Below are 23,496 nucleotides of genomic sequence, written 5' to 3' on the forward strand. Positions count from 1 at the left end.
GGTCAAAATTTGGAATACATGTCATGAATTCTTTAATGGGAAGGGAGAAAGCTTAAAAAAAATCTTTGTTTTGGTCATTGAAGGGGAATTAATTTGAAGCAGAATCAGCTTGTAAGACCCTAGCTGTGGGTAGCTAGCTGGCATATCATCTGTTTAGGCAAAATTCTGCTGTGGTTCTAAATATACAATCATTGTTACATGTATGGTTTTTCTGGAATTTTGGCAAAAATACTTTTCTTAAGTCCCAATATGGTAAAAATTTTCTTATTTGGGTCCTCAGTTAAAAAAGTTTAAGAACTCCTGAGCTAAATATTTATAATAAACATATTTCTGTAAAAAAAAAAAATTGAAACTATGATTAATAAAGGTTAAATGAATGTGTGATTACATACCAGCTCCTCCCACGTCCATAAAGTTAGAATAGCTGTTTCATATCTTACTTGGAGAACCCAAAAGTGAAATACAGAGATTATAAGAAACCAACAAGTGGTTCAACCTACCGCTGTCAAAACAAAACTGATATATCACTTTTGGATAGCTTTGACCTTTAAATTCCTTGTTGATATTAGTCAATTAAAGTTTTTTTAGTGAAAAGATATAGTAAAAGTGGTAAATTACCACAAGGTGTTAGAATATATAAAACTAATTCTTGTATTAAAAAAAATTAAGTCTCTAAAATGTTCTGCAGCCTTTGTCTAAGTACACGCCTCAAGAAATGGCAAGAACAAAAAGTTCTTACCTTAGCTCCTGGTTCCTAGAATATCAGTATCCACCTTTTGCATTGTTTCCAAATTTTCATAACACATACAAGATCGGTTTTGGGCTAACAGTATGGCTTACTGCCAGAAATAGGGAAGAGGTATTACTTACTGCCTCAGGTCTTAAAAGGGAGTAAATCATCTCTGCTTATCATCGCCCTCAGCCTGCTCATACTTATATGTTTGTGTTAAAATGTAAAACTTACAGTGGACTTGTCCTAAAAGTGTATAAAAAATAAGATTTTTGTACTCACTCTAAAGTAATTTTCTTGAAGTCCATTGAGAGATGTAAGAGTTTAGGAATTCCTAAACAGTTGGGTTATACTGCCACATACAGGAGATTGGGACACAAGCAAAGGAGCTAAGCCAGCCCCCATATAATCCCACCTCTAACAATCATGACTTACTTTTGTGAGCAAGCAAATACAAATAGCTAATAACTATGAGGTTCAGGATCTATGTCCAACAGATATGGAGACCATACTATAATGCCGCGTACACACGGGCGGACTTTTTGACCGGACTGATGATGACGTACGACCGGACTAAAATAAGGAAGTTGATAACCAGTAGCCAATAGCTGCCCTAGTGTGGGTTTTCTTCCGTCGGACTAGCATACAGACGAGCGGATTTTTTCGACCGGACTCGAGTCCGTTGGAAAGATTTGAAGCATGTTTCAAATCTAAAGGCCGTCAGATTTTCGACTGGAAAAGTCCACTGAAGGTCCGATGAAGCCCACACACGATCGATGCATTAAGGTAAAAAACCTTTAGATTTTAGTACCACTTGAAGCTCGGAAAAATGTAGAGTTACTGACCTTAAATTCTCCTTAAGAAGAGGGTAGAGTGATCAATAATACCTGCATGAAAGGGTAAGCAGGAATGAGGATATATTATAAAACAGACTGGAGTACAAGAACATTGGGATCAGAAGAATGAGTGGGATTCTGTCAGGGAAATGGCCGTGTTGTGGGCAATTCCGCCAGTAACCGTCATGGTGGCAGGCGAGTCTAGTGAGCACGCCCTGATCTTGTAGGCACACCCCTCTGGCCTATTCAAACCTGCCACTGACACTTGCAGTTTGCTGGATTATCAAACAGCTCCTGTGTTCCTGTGCCTTGTATACTCTGAAGACCCCTGCTTGACCTCTGCCCGGCTTGACCTGTGTTCCTGTTTATCTCCTCGCTCTGACCCCGGCTTGGCTGACTACTCTCCGATCTTCTGCCCTCTGTGTATGACCCGGCTTGTTCCTGTACCTCTCTCGGACTGTCTTTTGGTATCTGACCCCTGGCCTGGCTGCGGACCCTGTTCCTGGTTTACCCTGCTGTTACCGTTCAAGACTTCTCTCCGCATGGCTGCCACAACGCACTCTAGCTACTTACAGCCAACCAGCCAGCTTGCAGTATTCCTGGCAACCCGTGCACCTCTGTGCATCGCATTCCCTGTACCCAAATCCAGGGACGTGCTGCACTCAGCCGCAAGGGGCGCCCTCTCAGCAACCCGGCCTCACACTACAGACTTGACAGATTCCTTCCAACCAACACCATAGGCGTTTCTGGGTGTGATAGCCACACTGCAAACCTGCCTAACCAAATATATGATTCTAGGAATTTTCCAACCTACCCTTGTAAAGAGAAGAATCCTTCCTCTAGGAGTGGGCGGTAGGAATTACAGTGTTAGCACTGAATATTCATCTGATAGGGAATAGGAAAGAGGAAAGTTTCTAAGCCTGGTACACACAATGAGAATACCGAAAGAATGATTGTCCATTTTTTTTGCATGCTAATCCTATATCGACAATGAATAGGTTACTAAAGTTACGAAAACTCTTGTAAGACAGAATAACACTTCCCGGGATGATGTAATGTATTCTTTTGTTTCCGTGCCCATCATCAGTGCCCATCAATACAGCCTCATCAGTGCCCATCAATGCAGCCTCACCACTGCCCAACAGCACAGCCTCACCACTGCCCATCATTGCAGCCTCACCAGTGCCCATCAAAGCAGCCTCATCAGTGCTCATCAATTCAGCCTCACCAGTGCAGCCTCACCAGTGCCCATCAATGGAGGGGGGGCAGCAGGGGGGCCCCCTCAGATGTGTCACTCCAAACATGCTTGTCCCCGCAGGTGATTCCTCTGGAGCTGGGAGCCCGGGACCAGCTGTGCACTGCTGGTACATCTGGTCCTCTCCCTTTCTCCTGGGCACCACCAAGCTGGGCAACTAGGGCTGGAAGACTGGGAGGGCGAGGTAGAGCGGGTGGGGACTCCCAAATCCTGTCAACCAATAAGCTAATCCCCTGCTGTGCAGCTGTTTAGAAAAAAAAACTTCTCCGGGTCTCCCCTGTGTTCAGTAGGACCGGGGGACAGAGAGCGGACTATTTCACCACTTTTGGCTTTGGGCGGATTAATCTGCAGCAGCGCTCCCGGCTGGCTCCAATGTATTGATATAGTAGAGGCCTGCCTTCAACTGCGTAGCGTGCTGCTGCGGATTAATCCGCCTAAAACCGAAAGTGGTGAAATTGTTTTTTTTTTTCTAAACAGCTGCACAGTGAGGGATGAGCTTAGGCAGAAATAGAACAGAAAGTGCCGCCGCAGCCGTCCGACTCCCAAGGCTTGTCCATGGCTATGCAGAGACCACACTGAAGTCATCAGCCCTGGATGCGGCTGCTAACGGGAATGGCATTCCTGCTGTGGAAAAGGTACAGGAATGCCATTCCCATGCGTTCCTGCAGGACTCGAGCCCTGCCTTTTGCAGAATATCGGTCTGTCCCTGATTTTTTTCTTGGAGAGAAGTGGCTTCTTTGCTGCCCTTCTTGACACCAGTCCATCCTCCAAAAGTCTTCTCCTCACTGTGCATGCAGATCCACTCAGACCTGCCTGCTGCCATTTCTGAGCAAGCTCTGCACTGGTGACGCCCTGATCCCGCAGCTGAATCATCTGTAGGAGACAGTTCTGGCACTTGCAGGACTTTCTTGGGTGCCCTGAAGCCTCCTTCAAAAATGCAGTGGAAATGTGTTTATGGGATTAAAGCGGACCCACTTTTGAGAGGTGGGCTTAAATGAAAGACCACCTCTCCTCCCCTCGTTTTTGGCTAATTAAAAAAATGTTTTTTTTCTTCAAACTTACCTTTTTATGAAGTACAGCCTGTACTTCCGATCCAGCCGGTCCGCGGTGCAGGACGTCATATCCTCTTCTTCGGCGAGCCGCCCGATGTCTTCTGGGACCTGTGTGTCCCAGAAGACAGCCGGCCATTCACAATGTGCTGCGTGACTCACGCATGCGCAGTAGGAAACGGGCAGTGAAGCCGCAAGGCTCCACTGCCTGTTTCCCTTAATTAGAATGGCGGCGCCTGCACTTGATCCCTGGACAGGTAAGTGTCCTTATTTAAAGTCAGCAGCTACAGTGTTTGTAGCTGCTGACTTTAAAATAAAAAATTGCAGGTGGAACACTGCTTTAAGTTCATTTTCATGGCAAAGAGGGACTTTGCAATTAATTGTAATTCATCTGATCACTCTTCATAACATTCTGGAGTATATGCAAATTGTCATCATAAAAGCTGAGGCAGCAGACTTTGTGAAAATGAATATTTGTGTCATTCTCAAAACTTTTCGCCACGGCTCTACAGTATATACTGTACATATTGTGCTTATCCTGTATTTTTCTTTTTAACCTACTCAGGATTACATCTTTTGTTATTTATCTTACAAATACTGCAGCTGCTGACTTTTAAAATATGGACACTTACCTGTCCTGGGCGCCCACGATGTCGGCACCCGAAGCCGATCTTTCCCTCGGCTCTCGGTTGGAGGCGCCGCCATCTTCGGTAAGGAAATCAGGAAGTGAAGCCTTGTGGCTTCACTTCTTGGTTCCCTACTGCGCATGCGCAAGTCACGCTGTGCAATTCCACTGGTCCCTGCTGTCTTCTGGGACCTGTGTGTCTCCCAGAAGACAGCGGGGGGGGGGGGACGGAGTAGGCGCCAGACGTGGCGTAGGGCACCGCGATCAGCAGTAATCTATGCCCGGAAGTGGGAGCAAATACCTGTATTACACAGGTGTCTGCTCCCTCCTCCCCCCTGAAAGGTGTCAAATGTGACACCGGAGAGGGGGAGGATTGCAAAAAGCAGAAGTTATATTTTTGGGTGGAACTCTGCTTTAATACTTGCTCTATTAGCATGGCCACTTTTCTCACCGTACAAACTTGTAACTTCTGCAGATGTTTGTCCAAAGAACCTTGGTTGACTTTATTTGTGCTTTTCACTAATTGATTTTAATAAAACATAAAGCTGTTTATTCATTCGCTATGTATTTATTGACACGCCTTTACATTTTCTATTCACTTATATATCTGCAAAACGTTGTTCATGTGCTTGTGAGCCAAAGCCTTGTACATATAAACAAATAAATTGACAAGTATTTTTTTAACCCCCCCCCCCCCCCCCCGGTCCCCCGGTTTTAATTATGTGCTAATACATATGGCATGTTGTAACATCACCTTTATCTCCTCCTTTAGTTTCTGCCCCTTTTCCCTCATTTACCAGGTACTTTTCGTTATGAACGGATTTTCTTCAGCTACTTACTGAACCTTACATGACAAAGGTCTATCTTTCAGGTAATTACTATTACTATAAAATGTATATATAGCCATCCTATGATCATTTTACAATGCAATACATTTTAAAATGCCATCTGATCACTCAGTCAGCAGGCCATTCAAACTATTGAAAACATATCACTTTGTATAGCAGAACTTTTCTACGGTAAGTTGCTAAGAATTTTACAAAATAATCTTTTTTTTTTTTCTTGGATACAATTTTTATCTATCTCAATATGTAACGATATCATTGTGGCTTTTTACAAAATGTACACTATTTGCAGTATTACTACGTTTTATATATTATTATTATTATTATTTTTTGTATAATTGTCTTTAAGTTCTGTTGATTTTAAGGGAATACATGTTTAGTTGATCTTTCTCAAAACATCAAAACTTTTTTTGGGGGGGTTGGGGGGGCAGTATGTTTACAAATAATTTTTATAGACATTCCTTATAGTAGTTTATTTTGTTGTTAGTACTATATGCTGTTTTGTGCATGCATGTCTATATATTTAGGTTGAAGCCTTGGTATTTTTTTTTCAGATTATTTAATTTTTTGACAAATGACTTTACATTTTATAGTATAAGCAGCTGTTATTGTTCATATTTGTATGTTTTTAGCCCTGAGAAAGGGATATTTTCCCCAGAAAGGTGTCAAGGATTTATCATCTATCTCCTTTTTCTGATGTCCTTGCAGACAAGTATACTTAGTTATCCCCAGATGTCTGGAGCAGTCGTTTCTTTTCCCTTCACCAAATTACAATGAGTGCCTGTGATATAGCTTTTCGGGTGGCCAGCCTTTGGGCCATCCAAGTCTGCCAATTCCATCAGATATTCAGTCACCAATTCAGCAAATCTAATAAGACTTTTTATGTTCACTTAATCATTTCATTAGACTCAAGACATCATGTGAACGATATAATCAATTTTAGCTTTAATTTTTTAACCACTTCAATACCAGGCACTTACACCCCCTCCTGCCCAAGCCAATTTTCAGCTTTCAGCACTTTCGCTGTTTAATGACAATTGGGCAGTCATGCTACACTGTACCCAAACAGAATTTTTATCATTTTGTTCTTACAAATATAACTTTCTTTTGGTGGTATTTGATCACCTCTGATTTTTTTATTTTTTGCTAAACAAATAAAAAAAAGACCAAAAATTTTGAAAAAAAAGGTTTTCTTTTGTTTCTGTTATAAGATTTTTAAAATAAGTACATTTTCTCCTTCACTGATGGGCACTGATAAGGAGGCACTGATGGACACTGATAAGGTGGCACCAATGAGGGGGCACTGATAGGCGGCACTGATGGGTGGCACTGATGTACAGCACTGATGGGCATTGATAGGTGGCACTGATGGGCACTCATGGGTGGCACTGGTGGGCACTGATAGGCAACACTGATGGGCACTGAAAGGCTGCACTGATGGGTTCTTATGGGTGGCACTGATAGGCGGCACTGCTGGGCACTGATAGGTGGCACTGTTGGGCAATGATGGGCATTGATATGTGGCACTGATGGGCACTGATATGTGGCACTTATAGATGGCACCAATAGGCATCACTGATGACACTGGCAGGCTTTGGGGATGGGCACTGATTGGCAGCTGCCTGGGCACTGATTGGCAGCTGCTTAGGCACTTATTGGCATTTCCCTGGTGGTCTAGGGTGGCATACCTGATGATCCAGTGTGGTGGCAATCCCTGGTGGTCCTGGCGGCATCCTGCTGGTCCTGGGCGGGCATCCGAGGGGGGGATGCACTGATAAACAATCAGCACAGACCCCCCTGTCAGGAGAGCAGCAAATCGTCTCTCCTCTACTCGCGTCAGGAAAAGCTGATCAACGGCTCTTCCTGTTTACATCGTGATCAGCTGTGATTGGACACGGCTGATCATGTGGTAAAGAGCCTCCATCAGAGGCTCTTTACCGAAATTGTTGTAGCGGTGTGTCAGACTGAAACACCGCACCACTGATCGCTGTAATGCGCGCCCCCAAATTCGAGTACCGCAGGCAGCTGCAGTATTTACAAGTTAGTGTAGTGCGTCCTCTGCACAGTGTGCACCTAAAGCTACCTGAAGAAAATTAGTGATGTTCTTCTAATCCTATTAGTACAAAACCACAGGCAGCTGTAGTATTTACAAGTTAGTGTAGTGCGTCCTCTGCACAGTGTGCACCTAAAGCTACCTGAAGAAAATTAGTGGTGTTCTTCTGATCCTATTAGTACAGTACCACAGGCAGCTGTAGTATTTACAAGTTAGTGTAGTGCATCCTCTGCACAGTGTGCACCTAAAGCTACCTGAAGAAAATTAGTGGTGCTCTTCTAATCCTATTAGTACAGTACCACAGGCAGCTGCAGTATTTACAAGTTAGTGTAGTGCGTCCTCTGCACAGTGTGCACCTAAAGCTACCTGAAGAAAATTAGTGGTGTTCTCCTGATCCTATTAGTACAGTACCACAGGCAGCTGTAGTATTTACAAGTTAGTGTAGTGCGTCCTCTGCACAGTGTGCACCTAAAGCTACCTGAAGAAAATTAGTGGTGTTCTTCTGATCCTATTAGTACAGTACCGCAGGCAGCTGCAGTATTTACAAGTTAGTGTAGTGCGTCCTCTGCACAGTGTGCACCTAAAACTGAAGAAAATGAGAAAATCAGCCGCACTCCAGGAAGATGTATTTCAAAAGTTGTTTATTATAATAAATTCTTGAGCATACATCATACAAAGCACTGTGGCAGAAAGTACAGGCAATCAGCTAACGCGCTTCGTGCTTATCCCATAGTACTCATAGTAAGCGCTTGGGATAAGCACGAAAAGCGTTAGCTGATTGCCTGTACTTTCTGCCACAGTGCTTTGTATGCTGTATGCTCAAGAATTTATTATAATAAACAACTTTTGAAATACATCTTCCTGGAGTGCGGCTGTCCGGATTTTCTCATTTTCTTCAGCATGACTCAGCATTAGCCAGCACCTGGGGCTCTTTATCCTGAGAGACAACTGAGTTGATACCTGGAAGTGGATCTATGCCTGTGCGGTGAGAATTTTTCTGCTTATCGTGCACCTAAAGCTACCTGAAGAAAATTAGTGGTGTTGTTCTGATCCTATTAGTACAGTACAGCAGGCAGCTGCAGTATTTACAGTTAGTGTAGTGGGTCCTCAGCACAGTGTGCACCTAAAGCTACCTGGAGACAATTGCTGTTGTTCTGCTCCTATTAATACCACAGGCAGGCATCTACAGTATTTACAATTAGTGTACTGTGTCCTCTGCACAGTGTGCACCTAAAGCTACCTGAATAAAATTGGTGGTGTTCTTCTGATCCTATTAATACCACAGACAGGCAGCTACAGTATTTACAGTTAGTGTACTGCGTCCTCTGCACAGTGTGCACCTAAAGCTACCTGAAGAAAATTGCTGTTGTTCTGCTTCTATTAATACCACAGGCAGGCAGCTACAGTATTTATAGTTAGTGTACTGTGTCCTCTGCACAGTGTGCACCTAAAGCTACCTGAAGAAAATTGCTGTTGTTCTGCTCCTATTAATACCACAGGCAGGCAGCTACAGTATTTACAGTTAGTGTACTGTGTCCTCTGCACAGTGTGCACCTAAAGCTACCTGAATAAAATTGGTGGTGTTCTTCTGATCCTATTAATACCACAGGCAGGCAGCTACAGTATTTACAGTTAGTGTATTGCGTCCTCTGCACAGTGTGCACCTAAAGCTACCTGAAGACAATTGCTGGTGTTCCCATACTAATAATACTACAGGCAGGCAGTTGATTCTGCTAGCTGCAGTATCAGTATATATATACATCCCAGCTTTGTGCAGCTACATCTCACTGCAGGCCATTAGTATGTCTGGAAGGCCAACAAGGAGAGGCAGACAGTCACAAGCCAATAAAAGAGGGCAAGCAGGCTCTGTGTCTAGAGTCAACAGTGCTGGTCGTGGAGACGGTGCATCCTCATCAGCACGTGGCCGTGGGACACGCTTGTCCTTTTTTTCGGTAGCTGGCCGCGTTGAGCCGCAACATGCGGAAGACTTGGTAGAGTGGATGACCAAGCCGTCCTCATCCTCCTCATTCTCTCTCACCCAGGCTCAGGGTACTTTGGCAAAGCAGCTGCCAACGCGGCCTCTTCCCTTGGTTCAATGGCATCAGTCACTCCTTCCCTAGCCCCACCATGTCCTTCTGAGGAGTCCCCCGAACTGTTTGACCACAGTGTTGGGTACATGCTCCAGGAGGATGCCCAGCATTTTGAAGGCTCCGATGATGGTACCCAGCTAGAGGAAGGCAGTAACGTGAGAACAGAGAGAGGGGGTGCCCAAGAAGGACAGCAATCTGGCAGTCATGTTCCCCCAGCTGCAGCATACTGCCAGCTTTGCTCCAGTGAAGAGGAGGGAGGGGATGAAGAGGTCACTGACTCCACGTGGGTGCCTGATAGGAGAGAGGAGGAGGAGGAGGCACATAACCAACGAGGCAGGATGCCCTCCAGGGGCCAGCTTAAGGGCAGCACACCTACTGCATCACACCGCAGAGCTCCGCATGTGCAGGGCGCTGCTGTCTCTGTGCATTATTCCAAAAGTTCTTTGGTGTGGGCCTTTTTTGAGACGAGTGCATCAGATCCCACCGCTGCTATTTGCAACATATGTCTCAAGCGTATCTCTCATGGCCAAAACATCTCCCACTTGGGCACCACATGCTTGACCAGACATATGTTGACCTGCCATGCAGTTCGTTGGCAAGCGTACCTAAAAGACCCACACCAAAGAACAAAGAGGACCTCTCCTTGCTCCTCATCAGCTGGGATCTCAAACCCCACTATACCTTCAGTCCTCTCTGAGACCTGCACTGAGAGGTATGAAGGTGTAGAATTAGGTGTGTCACAGCCAAGTACTTGGGGGCAATCTGCTATCGGTACACCGATGTTAGATTGTACCAGGCAAATTTCCCTGCCCCAGCTGCTGCACCGCCGAAAGAAGTTCGCTCCCAGCTATCCACAAGCCCAGCTATTGAATGCTAGCTTGGCTAAATTGCTAGCACTTCAACTGCCGCCTTTTCAGTTGGTAGACTCTGCCCCCTTCCGTGAGTTTGTGGAATGTGCGGTTCCTCAGTGGCAGGTTCCCAAACGCCACTTTTTCTCACGGAAGGCGATTCCGGCTCTCTACCGGCATGGAAGGCAATGTCTTGGCCTCACTGGTCAGTGGTAAGGTGCATATTACCGCTGACTCATGGTCCAGCAGGCATGGACAGGGACATTACCTATCTTTCACCGCGCACTGGGTGACTCTTCTGGCAGCTGGGAAGGATGCAGGACAAGGTGCAGTAGTGTTGGAGGTTGTTCTGCCACCACGCCTTCAAAATACTACTAGTGGTGATTCTGCCACACCTCTCTCCTCCACCCCCTCCTCTTCTTCTTCCTCCATGGCCTCTTCCTGTGCTGATTTGACTTTGGAACCAACGGTGCTCCATAGGCGTTCAAGGGGCTACGCAAGCACGCAGGCCAAAAGATGCCATGCGGTGCTTGAGCTGGTGTGCTTGGGGGACAGGAGCCACACGGGGCAGAGATTCTGTCAGCTCTGCAGGGGCAGGTTCAGAGGTGGCTGACACCACGCCAGCTTAAGGCAGGTATGGTGGTTTGCGACAATGACACCAACCTCCTCTCCGTCCTCCGACAGGGACAACTGACCCATGTGCCCTGTTTGGCTCACGTCCTTAACTTGGTGGTGCAGCGGTTCTTGGGCAGGTACCCGGGCTTACAGGATGTCCTGAGGCAGGCCAGGAAAGTCTGTGTGCATTTCCGCAGGTCATATAATGCCAGTGCTCGGCTGGAAAGGAATTTAACCTGCCCAAGAACCGCCTAATCTGTGACATGTCCACCAGGTGGAACTCAACGTTGGCCATGCTGCAGTGGCTGCACACGCAGCAGAGGGCCATCAATGAGTACCTGTGCGACTATGGCACCGGGACAGGGTCAGGGGAGCTTGTTTTTTTTTCCCCACGCCAGTGGGCCATGATCAGGGATGCATGCACTGTCCTGTCACCATTTGAGGAGGCCACGAGGATGGTGAGCAGTGACAGTGCATGCATCAGTCACACTGTCCCCTTGTCCATCTGTTGGAGCACACGCTGCGTGGAATAATGGACAGGGCACTTGAGGCAGAACAGAGGCAGGAAGAGGAGGACTTCCTTAGCTCTCAAGGCCCCCTTTATCCAGACAGTGTTCCTGCGTGCCCGCCGATCACACAGGAAGAGGACGAGGAGGAGGAAGAGGAAGAGGAGGATTGTGTCAGCATGGAGGTGGAGCCTGGCACTCAGCATCAGCAGCAGTCTTTAAGGGATCATTTACAGTCCCAAACAACCCATGGACTTGTACGTGGCTGGGAGGAGGTGGCTGCGGATCAGAAAGGTCTGTGCAACGCGTTCCCAGAGACTGGGAGGTTACAAACTCCTGTTCCTGGACAATGTGTTGCTGAGGCTTCGGTCAGTCAAAGAAGGAGCGGTGGAGAAGGTGGCCGTCTGACCGATGCTTTCAGACAATTTTTTAGTCCGCAGCCCCAAGGTATGATCGGTTCCAGCAACCATCGCCAGCGTCTGTTTTACATGGTGCAGGAATGGTGCCTAGGGGCAAGATCTGACTTGGACACCTTTCCCACCGAAAATCCTCTGGGTTACTGGGTCCTGAGGATGGATCACTGGCCAGAGCTTGCACAATATGCAATTGAGCTACTTGCCTGTCCTGCATCCAGCGTTCTTTCGTAACGCACATTCAGTGCTGCTGGAGGTTTTGTAACCGATCACAGGGTGCACTTTCCACCGACTCGGTCGATCGACTGACTTTCATAAAAATTAATCAGTCTTGGATCACCACCAGCTACCAAGCACCTGATGCTGATGTAACCGAATAATTTTTTTTTGAAATGTCAGATCCCTTCAAGGCTGCCAATGCTGATGCTGGGTGACTATCCTCTTCCTCCTCAATGATCATGCTGATAGCTTGTAAGAATATTTTTGGTTCTGGGCGCCGCCACCAGTGGCTAAGGCCCAATTTTTCAGCCCCTGTTTTACAGGGGCGTGTAATTACAAATTTTGATGCAATACTTTGCAGCAGGGCTTGTTCCTGCGCTCCAACTAGAGTATCTGTGAGGGGTTGCAGTGTTGTGGCACTAGCACCAGTGCCTAAGGCCCAATTTTTCAGCCCCTGTTTAACAGGGGCGTGTAATTACAATTTTTGATGCAATACTTTGCAGCAGGGCTCGTTCCTGAGCTCCAACTAGAGTATCTGTGAGGGGTTGCAGTGTTGTGGCACCAGCACCAGTGCCTAAGGCCCAATTTTTCAGCCCCTGTTTAACAGGGGCGTGTAATTACAATTTTTGATGCAATATTTTACAGGAGGGCTCATTCCTGCGCTTCAACTAGAGTATCTGTGGGGGGTTGCAGTTTTGTGGCACCAGTGCCTAAGGCCCAATTTTTCTGCCCCTGTTCAACAGGGACATGTGATTACAATTCTTGATCTAATATTTCACAGCAGGGCCTGTTTCTGCGCCCACCAAGAGTAACTGTGAGGACTTACAGTGTTGTGGCACCAGCACCACCACCACCAAAGGCCCAATTTTTCTGCCCCTGTTCAACCGGTGCATGTAATTACAATTCTTGATCTAATATTTCACAGCAGGGCCCGTTTCTGCGCCCACCAAGAGTAACTGTGAGGACTTACAGTGTTGTGGCACCAGCACCACCACCACCAAAGGCCCAATTTTTCTGACCCTGTTCAACAGGGGCATGTAATTACAATTCTTCATCTAATATTTCACAGCAGAGCCCGTTCCTGCGCCCACCAAGAGTAACTGTGAGGGCTTACAGTGTTGTGGCAACACCAACACCTAAGGCCGCAATTTCTGCAGAGTATATAGGGCAGGCCCCTACTTTCAAACATCCAACTTACAAATAGGGATGATCTTCGAGTTCGAGTCGAACTCATGTTCGACTCGAACATCGGCTGTTCGCCAGTTCACTGCACAGCGAACAATTTGGGGTGTTCGCAGCAAATTCGAAAGCCGTGGAACACCCTTTAAAAGTCTATGGGAGAAATCAAAAGTGCTAATTTTAAAGGCTTATATGCAAGTTATTGTCATAAAAAGTGTTTGGGGTCCTGGGTCCTACCCCAGGGGACATGGATCAATGCAAAAAAAGTTTTAAAAACTGCAGTTTTTTCAGGAGCGGTGATTTTAATAATGCTTAAAGTGAAACAATAAAAGTGTAATATTCCTTTAAATTTCGTACCTGGGGGGTGTCTATAGTATGCCTGTAAAGGGGCGCATGTTTCCCATGTTTAGAACAGTCTGACAGCAAAATGACATTTCAAAGGAAAAAAAGTCATTTAAAACTAGCGGCTAATAATGAATTGCCGATCCGACAATACACATAAATGTTCATTGATAAAAACAGCATGGGAATTCCCCACAAGGGAACCCCGAACCAAAATGAAAAAAAAAATGACGTGGGGGTCCCCCTGAATTCAATACCAGGCCCTTCAGGTCTGGTATGGATATTAAGGGGAACCCCGGCCAAAATAAAAAAAAAAATGCCGTGGGGTCCCCTTCAAAATCTATACCAGAACCTTCAGGTCTGGTATGGATTTTAAGGGGAACCCCACGCCAAAATTTTTAAAAAAATGGCGTGGGGTCTCCCCAAAAATCCATACCAGACCCTTATCCAAGCACGCAACCTGGCAGACCGCAGGAAAAGAGGGGGGGGACACGAGAGAGCGTCCCCCCTCCTGAACCGTACCAGGCCACATGCCCTCAACATTGGGAGGGTGCTTTGAGGTAGCCCCCCAAAACACCTTGTCCCCATCTTGATGGAGACAAGGGCCTCATCCCCACAACCCTTGCCCGGTGGTTGTGGGGGTCTGCGGGCGGGGGGCTTATCGAAATCTGGAAGCCCCCTTTGACAAGGGGACCCCCAGATCCTGGCCCTCCCCCCTGTGTGAAATGGTAAGGGGGTACAAAAGTACCCCTACCATTTCACAAAAAAGTGTCAAAAATGTTAAAAATGACAAGAGACAGTTTTTGACAATTCCTTTATTTAAATGCTTCTTTTTTCTTCTATCTTCTTTCTTCTATCTTCTTTCTTCTATATTCCTTCGGTTTCTTCCTTCATCTTCATCTTCTTCTGGTTCTTCTGGTTCTTCCTCCAGTGTTCTCGTCCGGCATCTTCCTCCGCGGTGCCGGCGTCTTCTTCCCTTCGTCTTCTGGGCCGCTCCGCATCCAGCAGAATGGGAGGCTCCTGCTGTGTGAAGCTTCTCCTTTTCTGACGGCTCTTATATAATGGAGGGCGGGGCCACCCGGTGACCCCGCCCCCCTCTGACGCATGGTGACTTCCCTGTCCGCCCCCTCTGACATCACGGGGAATGCCACAGGGAAGTTCCCGTGCATCAGAGGGGGACGGGGTCACCGGCTGGACCCGCCCTCCATTATTTAAGAACCGTCAGAAGAGGAGAAGCGTCACACAGCGGGAGCCTCCCATCATGCTGGATGCGGAGAGGCCCAGAAGACGAAGGGAAGAAGACGCCGGCGCCGCAGAGGAAGATGCCGGACGAGAACACCGGAGGAAGAACCAGAAGAACCAGAAGAAGAAGAAGATGGAGGAAGAAACCGAAGGAAGATAGACGAAAGAAGATAGAAGAAAGAAGAAAGAAGAAGCATTTAAATAAAGGAATTGTCAAAAACTGTCTCTTGTCATTTTTAACATTTTTTTTTGCACTAAGCAGACTAGATACTAAGCCATGAGGAGGTTGAAAAGCACAGTCAAAAGACCTGCGTAACAAGTGAGTGCTTCTCCCTAGGCTGACACGCTGAAGTTGCCTCCCCTTGGAACGTTATATACATCGGTGTATCCGGACGCTGTCATCCATCTGTCCCTGCAGAGGGCTGTATCTGCATGCGCATATGACCTTGCTATTAAGGAGGTCCACCACTTCTGGTAAGGGCTCAATTTTATTGTCACCTGGATCCACCGTCTGCCTGGACACTTCCTTCACACTCCCTCTTTTCCTCTTTCCTCTCACACGGGCTGGGACCGATGAACTGTGGATGTGTGATTTTGTGATTCTCCTTCATGGGATTTGTGGGTCCTCATTGAGCTCTCTACGAATGGACTTTATTTATTGTTTATTCACCAGCCATTTATGAACTTTGATCACTGTTTTATTGTTTATATTTTTATTGTTCATATTTTAACATTTTTTTTGGTCACTTAACCGCATGTGCACTTTATTCAATATTGGACTTTATCATTTATTCATAGGCAATTTATGAACTTATTTATTTATTATTGGATTTCATTAACCACTTACAGGCTATTTATGAATTTTATCATCACTTAATTTATAGACTTTTGACCACTTGACTGTAAGCGCACTTAGTTTTATTCTTTTTAGTTTTATTACACTGATATTAGTGTCTTTTTGTTGCGGCTGCAGTTCAGTGTTTATAATTGTTTGCTTTTTAGCGCGTTTTTTTTTTCCTTTATATCTAGGGAAACATTTCCCGATCTCTGCAGCCGCGCATCAGGACAATGTCTCACTGTCTGTGATTAGCGCAGCGCAGTGCCAACTTCCTGGCGGGCTCTGCACGTGGGCTGTGCGAACACGCCAGAGCTCATCCTTAGTCAGGAACATGGTGCCAGCCGATAGGCTAAAGTGTGCTGCCTGGCTAGTGCATGTCCACTGCTTTCATGCGGCTTATTTAAAGTGGCACTTTAGTCAGAAAATTAAGTCTTGTTGCTATAACCTTTTGCAGGTATAGCTATGTAAAACATTAAAAATAAGTGCCCATACTGTTTAAAGTCTGACAATACACTGTCTCACCCTGCTCTGCACATGCTCAGTTGCTCTCTATTTTGAGGCACAGTGATGAAAATGTAGAGGCCAATCTGCTGACAGCCTAAAGATTTACTGCTGCTCAATGGCTTAGGGCTTCAATAAAATGGCAGCCTTCGGCAAGAAGAAGCAGGAATAAGACTGGAGGCAATTTATAGCACACACAATTTTTAGTACATAATTATTCATGTGGACTGTATGTTCCTTGCTAAAGAACATTATTTTTTATCAAGTTGTTATGGGTAAAGTTCTGCTTTAAACCTGAACTCTGCACTAGCCCTTTTCTGAATGGTCTTCAGTCTTGTTTTTGTTACCCAGTTCTTGATGCATATCTTGATCCCGTTGTTGCTTCCTCTCCAACCGTGCTTTCAGATTATCCTTGTCTGCTCATGCTCGCTGCCTGCCTCCGCTACTGACCTCGATCTCGGCCTCCGCTACTGACCTCGAGGGGCTTGGACTACTGACCACACTTTTTTCTAGTGAACCTGTACCTTTGATGTTTGATTGTTGTCGACTTCTGCCTTTTTCTGACTCTGATTTTTCTCATGCCCTGGTTTCCTTCCACTTGGCTATCACTTGTCCAGGCTTGGAAGCGGACTCCACCCTCAACCAAACTTGGCATCTCGACGGTGCACCATCAGCTAACTTTGCTTGTTAGATGCCAGTGCTCCCAAGATTCTGCTCAGTGTCTACAGCCTCACTCAACCACAAAGTGGAAAAACAGTAACTGTAAGTAAAAGTTAAAAATGTTTAGCTAATGGCTGCAAAATTATTTAATATCAGTATGCAGAGCTGCATGCTGATGTGTTTTTTAGAGAGAGGATGGGAAAGGTCTGTTTTAACTAAACTTCGTCCGATGAACGATCTGCCGATTTTCTGATTGTTAGTATGCTGCTTTTGACAGCCGATCACGAATTTTCAGCAGACAAAAACTGGATGTGCAGGCTTGAAAATTTTTGTCTGATGTGACCACAAAGTCCGATTTTCTTTTCATTAGTATGGTTTTCTGACAAAAAAAATCTGAAGAGCAAGACCAGGCATGCTCAGAAATGAAAGAACACATACAAAACAATTCAACACATTACGTCACTTCTGATGTTGAATTCTGCCATCAGAAAATTTTCTGATGGTGAGTACCCTCTTCACTTTCGATTTGAGTACAGCATCAAACAAAAAACTGATGAAAATTCGTCCAATAAAAAAGGTCCCTTCTAGCTATTAGGTCTCCAGTATCCTGGTGCATACAAGAGGTCCTTTCCCTTCATTAGCTAATTAATCCTAAAAAATAGAACATTCCACTTCACCACTATAGGAGAAAGCAGTCATGTAGGGGACAGTGAGAGGAACTACAGGACCCAGTAGGAAATACACTTTCTGACACACCCAAAACTGTCAGATAGCAGGGATACCTGGAGCTCTGCAAGAGAGAGAAGATTTTGCTCAACACATGCAGAACGATTAATGTAAATGTTTTCTGTCACAACTTTACCTTTTTTAGTATGCTCTTTAAAAGTGTGGTTAATCGATTATTATTTTTGTAACTGCTTGAAGTCCATTAAAGTAAGCCTATGGTGAGAACAGGTAGCTTTCCAATGCTGACCTGTGCTTCTAAAAATACAAGTTGCCCATGAGCAATCCTTATATTTCCCTCATGACATGTTTAATTCTCTATCAGTTACCCAAGGCAGTGTTTGCTCATGCACAGCACCCATTCATTTGAATGAACTGCTGCATCCACTGAAAATGCAGGGAAAAAGTCCCTGCACCGTGAAACTAGTCTTATAACGTTGGCATGAAAAGGAATCAATAAAGGTCTACATGTGCTAGAAACGTAACTGTAATGAGATTTATCACTGTAGGAGACATTACAGTTGTCGTAGAAGTTTTTATTTTTTTTAATTTTTTATTTAAATATTTATTATTTCAGATGGAAGGACTCGGCTTCAGTGGAATGATGGAGACAGTGAATGAGGTGTATAAGATCCCTGTGTTGATATCCAAGAGGATGTTCCAGCTCTTTTCCAGTCACATGGAGATCCTGGCTGCAGTTGGAGGGTGTTTCATCGTGTGGAATGTTTCCAGCTTTCTTCAGTTCTGGTATTCAATGATACAGCAATATGCCATTCCTTGTTTTCTAAGCAGGTCCAAGCATATCAGACAGTATGGAGAATGGGCTATAGTTACTGGTGAGTGAGAAGATCTGAAACATAAAAGCACGTAACTGAATGTTTTATTTCCTACTTGTATTGGTTCACATAATGCCTTCATCTTTGATGTATGCCTTATTAACAAAGCTCCCTGTGATTCACAGAGCTGAAAAAAAAATCAGCAGATCACACCAAGTATGCATTCCAATCAAAGTATTGTAAAACTTCTGGTTAGAAAAGCCGTAGACACAGTTTTTCACTGGCTGTGTGTTTTTTTTGACAATGTCCGGTACAAATGACACTTATGTTCACAGACATAAAATCTAAACTAAATCATAATACTGTATGTGTAACCCAAGCATTAACCACTTAAGGACCGAGCCACTTTCTGAGATTTGATGTTTACAAGTTGAAAACAGTTTTTTTTGCTAGAAAATTACTTAGAACCCCCAAACATTATAATTTTTTTTCTAACACCCTAGAGAATAAAATGGCGGTTGTTGCAATACTTTCTGTCACACCATATTTGCGCAGCGGTCTTACAAGCGCACTTTTTTTGGAAAAAATACACTTTTTTCAATTAAAAAATAAGACAAGAGTAAAGTTAGCCCAATTTTTTTTTATATTGTGAAAGATAATGTTACGCCACGTAAATTGATACCCAACATGTCACGCTTCAAAATTGCGTCCGCTCGTCGAATGGCGACAACATTTTACCCTTAAAAATCTCCATAGGCGACGATTTAAAAAATTCTACAGGTTGCATGTTTTAAGTTACAGAGGAAGTCTAGGGCTAGAATTATTGCTCTCACTCTACCGATCACGGCGATACCTCACATGTGTGGTTTTAACATCGTTTTCATATGTGGGAGCGACTCACATATGTGTTTGCTTCTGCACATGAGCTTGGCGGGACGGGGCGCGTTTAAAACATTTTTAATTTTTTTTTCTTATTTATTTTACCTTTTATTTTTTATTTTTACACTGTTCTTTAAAAAAAAAATGTGTCACTTTTATTCCTATTTCAAGGAATGTAAACATCCCTTGTATCCGCCGCAGAGACCACTATTATCGGAAACCAGACCGCCAGCCAAAGAAGAGGATACCAGGGTTATGGCAGCTAGCTGCTGCCATAACAAAGATATGGACGTATAGTCCAAATTTAGGACGTATATCGGCGTGCGGCGGTTCTGGAAGTGGTTAAATTCACATAGAACCATATGTAAATCTAATTTCATAAGTATTTAGGCAGGTTGAAAAAATGATGCTTCTAGCGCGTTAGCAGCTGGCGGCTGTTAACTGTTGTGAGCTCAGTTCCCAGGCTTTTTGGTCCTAACCAGCTCACTTGTGCTATAAAAAGGGGGAACGCTGAGGTCCAGGAGCCCTTGGTTCTCTTCCCACTCACAACTGGAGATAATAGGATTAAGGCACCTTCTAGTCCACTAAAAGCACCGGGATGTTCGGAGACATCAAAGCCACGGGGAATATGAAAATGGACTCTCACCTCACAGGGGTATGCCTGGCAGCCACACTAAAGTAGTTAGTTTAGGAAGAAGGACGTTGTTCACATTGAACTGTTACGTCACACTTGTTCAGTAAAGTTACACTGACTGTTCTAAGCCTGGTCTGAAGTTATTCAAAAGGGTGCATGTGCAGGAGGATCTCAATGCTGGGAAGGCCTATCGAGGATCTCAATCTGGGTAGACCTGCTGCGTAGCTGAGGAACAGATGGTAAGTAAAAGGTTTTTTTTTATGTTAATTTTCAAAAGGTTCATGTCTAAGTCTTGCCTAAGGCCTCATAAAAGTCTAGAGCAACCTCTGCATCGATATGAAGTAACACTGTTATCAGCAAGATAAGGAAGAGCTATGCAGTTGCTAAGAGTAGACAAAAACAAGTTCAAAACGTAAAGCAACCAGTCATTAGGCGTGGTACCTGGTAGAGGTGACAGGTCCTCCGGTAATGCAGGTGTTGATGTCTGGCTCCCTCCCTAGCGATCATTATCCAATAGCAACCAGATCTGAACTTGCATTACTGAGATCTATGGCCTGGTCATGAGGTACAGTAAGGAAGTAGTTAACAAGTGCATGCATGAGGTCCACTATGTGCAACATTCTGTTGCGGGAGTGAGGTAACAGAGGTACGCTGGACTGGTGGAGTGGGCGCAGTCTCAGTACGTCCCTCTTAATGCAACATATAAGTTACAGAGTGGAGTGGGCGCAGTCTCAGTATGTCCCTCCTAATGCAACATATAAGTTACAGTGTGTACTCACATGGAACAAGACACTTTTCAGAGGAACTCTGTATTTCTTTACTGCACACAGTAAAGGCTCCTCCCTAAGTTGAGGAACTGGCCTAATGTTAGATTCTTCACATGACTGTAGTCTCTGCCTGATCCCGGGCATTAATGAGTGTGCTCCATGTGAAAGGTATTCTTGTGCGCCAAACCAGAACTGTAATAATAGGGATCTCCAGTATATTAAAAAAGGGTCCATCACTTCTAACTTCCACCCTCCTCATGGACCAGGAGCTATGGTTCTAGATTTAAAGATTTATAATTGTATATTTTTTACTGTTCTGTCCTCTATGGGATAAAATACTGTACATATAGTACTTTGTCCTATATTGCTGGGTGTTTCCTAACTCAGCTATGGGGTCTGAACTGCACCTCCTCCCCTCTTGCCGTGGCAGATCTGACAACAGCTAGGAAGGAGAGAGCTGCTTCATAACAGCAGCTTGTCTCTGCTCGCAGCACTTTCCCAAGGAAAGCCATGGCAAGAAGAATTCAAAGGGGGGGGGGGGATATGTCAGCCCCTGCATTCTTCTTGCCTCAGCTTGTCTCAAAAAAGTGCTCAGAGCAGAGCAATTATGAAGCAGCTGTCTCCTTCCTAGCTGTTGTCAGATCCTCTGAGGCAGAAGGGGAGGGGGTGCAGTTATGACTTCATAGCTAGGGTTAGGGAGCACAACAGAGGAATGCCCTTTGCAAGGGGAGCAGAGGATTAAATAAGTAAAAAGTGCTTTTTAGGTCCAATTAACTCTTACAGTGCAGGCGCAACCCCACTACAAGGGAGGACTTTTTAGTTTTCCGGAATTTAGCTTTAATAAATATTATTTTTCTTAGTCTATTCATCATTATTTTGTACAGTAGCACACCCCCGCAGAAGCTGCTAGTTTGGTAATTCCTCTGGAGTTATCCTTCTTTCACTGAACTGAGTGGTGTAATACCTCGGCCACTCTGACACACCCATTACACAAAGAAACTGCATCAATTTAAAATGACCTTGAATATATTGAAAGTAAGTGAATATACGATACAACTATAATCACAACCTTGTAATAAACTACTACTATGCAATGCACTCACAAAGCAAACTGGAGATTTATAGAGATTGTTTTTACTCCATCACGTTTATAACTTGGTCTGTAATGGGACCAACAGAGTCCAAACAGAGTAGCTAAAAGAATGTAGAAAATAAAACTTCAGGGAGCTAAATGAACTCAGTGACTCAGAGATGGCCCTGCTAAATCCAAATTGCCTGCAGGGCTTTGATATAAATATATATATATATATATATATATATATATATATATATATATATATATATATATACACAGCTAGGTCCATAAATAAATATTGGGACGTCGACACAATTCTAATCTTTTTGGCTCTATACACCACCACAATGGATTTGAAATGAAACTAAGAAGATGTGCTTTAACTGCAGACTTTCAGCTTTAATTTGAGGGTATTTACATCCAAATCAGGTGAACGGTGTAGGAATTACAACAGTTTGTATATGTGCCTCCCACTTTTTAAGGGACCAAAAGTAATGGGGCAGATTAAGAATCATCCATCAAACTTTCACTTTTTAATACTTGGTTGCAAATCCTTTGCAGTCAATTACAGCCTGAAGTCTGGAACGCATAGACATCACCAGACGCTGGGTTTCATCCCCGGTGATGCTCTGCCAGGCCTCTACTGCAAATGTCTTCAGTTCCTGCTTGTTCTTGGGGCATTTTCCCTTCAGTTTTGTCTTCAGCAAGTGAAATGCATGCTCAATTGGATTCAGGTCAGGTGATTGACTTGGCCATTGCATAACATTCCACTTCTTTCCCTTAAAAAACTCTTTGGTTGCTTTCGCAGTATGCTTCGGGTCATTGTCCATCTGCACTGTGAAGCGCCCTCCAATGAGTTCTGAAGCATTTTGCTGAATATGAGCAGATAATATTGCTCAAAACACTTCAGAATTCATCCTGCTGCATTTGTCAGCAATCACATCATCAATAAATACAAGAGAACCAGTTCCATTGGCAGCCATACATGCCCACGCCATGACACTATCACCACCATGCTTCACTGATGAGGTGGTATGCTTTGGATCATGAGCAGTTCCTTTCCTTCTCCATACTCTTCTCTTACCATCACTCTGGTACAAGTTGATCTTGGTCTCATCTGTCCATAGGATGTTGTTCCAGAAATGTGAAGGACTTTTTAGATGTTGTTTGGCAAACTCTAATCTGGCCTTCCTGTTTTTGAGGCTCACCAATGGTTTAGTCTGGTGAAGTCTTTTCTTAATTGTTGACTTTGACACACATACACCTACCTCCTGGAGAGTGTTCTTGATCTGGCCAACTGTTGTGAAGGGTGTTTTCTTCACCAGGGAAAGAATTCTTCGGGTCATCCACCACAGTTGTTTTCTGTGGTCTTTTGGTGTTGCTGAGCTCACTGGTGCGTTCTTTCTTTATAAGAATGTTCCAAACAGTTGATTTGGCCACACCTAATGTTTTTGCTATCTCTCTGGTGGGTTTGTTTTGTTTTTTCAGCCTAATGATGGCTTGCTTCACTAATAGTGACAGCTCTTTGGATCTCATATTAAGAGTTGACAGCAACAGATTCCAAATGCAAATAGCACACTTGAAATAAACTCTGGACCTTTTATCTGCTCCTTGTAAATGAGATAATGAGGGAATAACACACACCTGGCCATGGAACAGCTGAGCAGCCAATTGTCCTATTACTTTTGGTCCCTTAAAAAGTGGGAGGCACATATACAAACTGTTGTAATTCCTACAACGTTCACCTGATTTGGATGTAAATACCCTCAAATTAAAGCTGAAAGTCTGCAGTTAAA

General features: G+C 44.5%; 1 protein-coding gene across 2 annotated transcripts in view; it reads left to right on the forward strand.

Moving 5' to 3' along the window:
- The first annotated feature begins 5,286 nt into the window (after positions 1–5,286).
- The window catches only part of LOC141111651 (inactive hydroxysteroid dehydrogenase-like protein 1), a 63,329-nt gene continuing 45,119 nt past the window's right edge, over positions 5,287–23,496 (forward strand). Inside the window, exons 1-2 of one of the 2 annotated variants that reach the window (XM_073603804.1) lie at positions 5,287–5,366; positions 18,147–18,405. In XM_073603804.1, the coding sequence (XP_073459905.1) occupies positions 18,147–18,405 (259 nt within the window). In that variant the 5' untranslated portion in view covers positions 5,287–5,366. Of the gene's footprint in view, positions 5,367–16,811; positions 16,949–18,146; positions 18,406–23,496 lie in introns of those variants that run through there. The other variant, XM_073603805.1, reaches the window with a different exon arrangement.

This window comes from Aquarana catesbeiana, linkage group LG11, assembly GCF_042186555.1.
Source record: "Aquarana catesbeiana isolate 2022-GZ linkage group LG11, ASM4218655v1, whole genome shotgun sequence".
Classification (NCBI taxonomy): domain Eukaryota; kingdom Metazoa; phylum Chordata; class Amphibia; order Anura; family Ranidae; genus Aquarana; species Aquarana catesbeiana.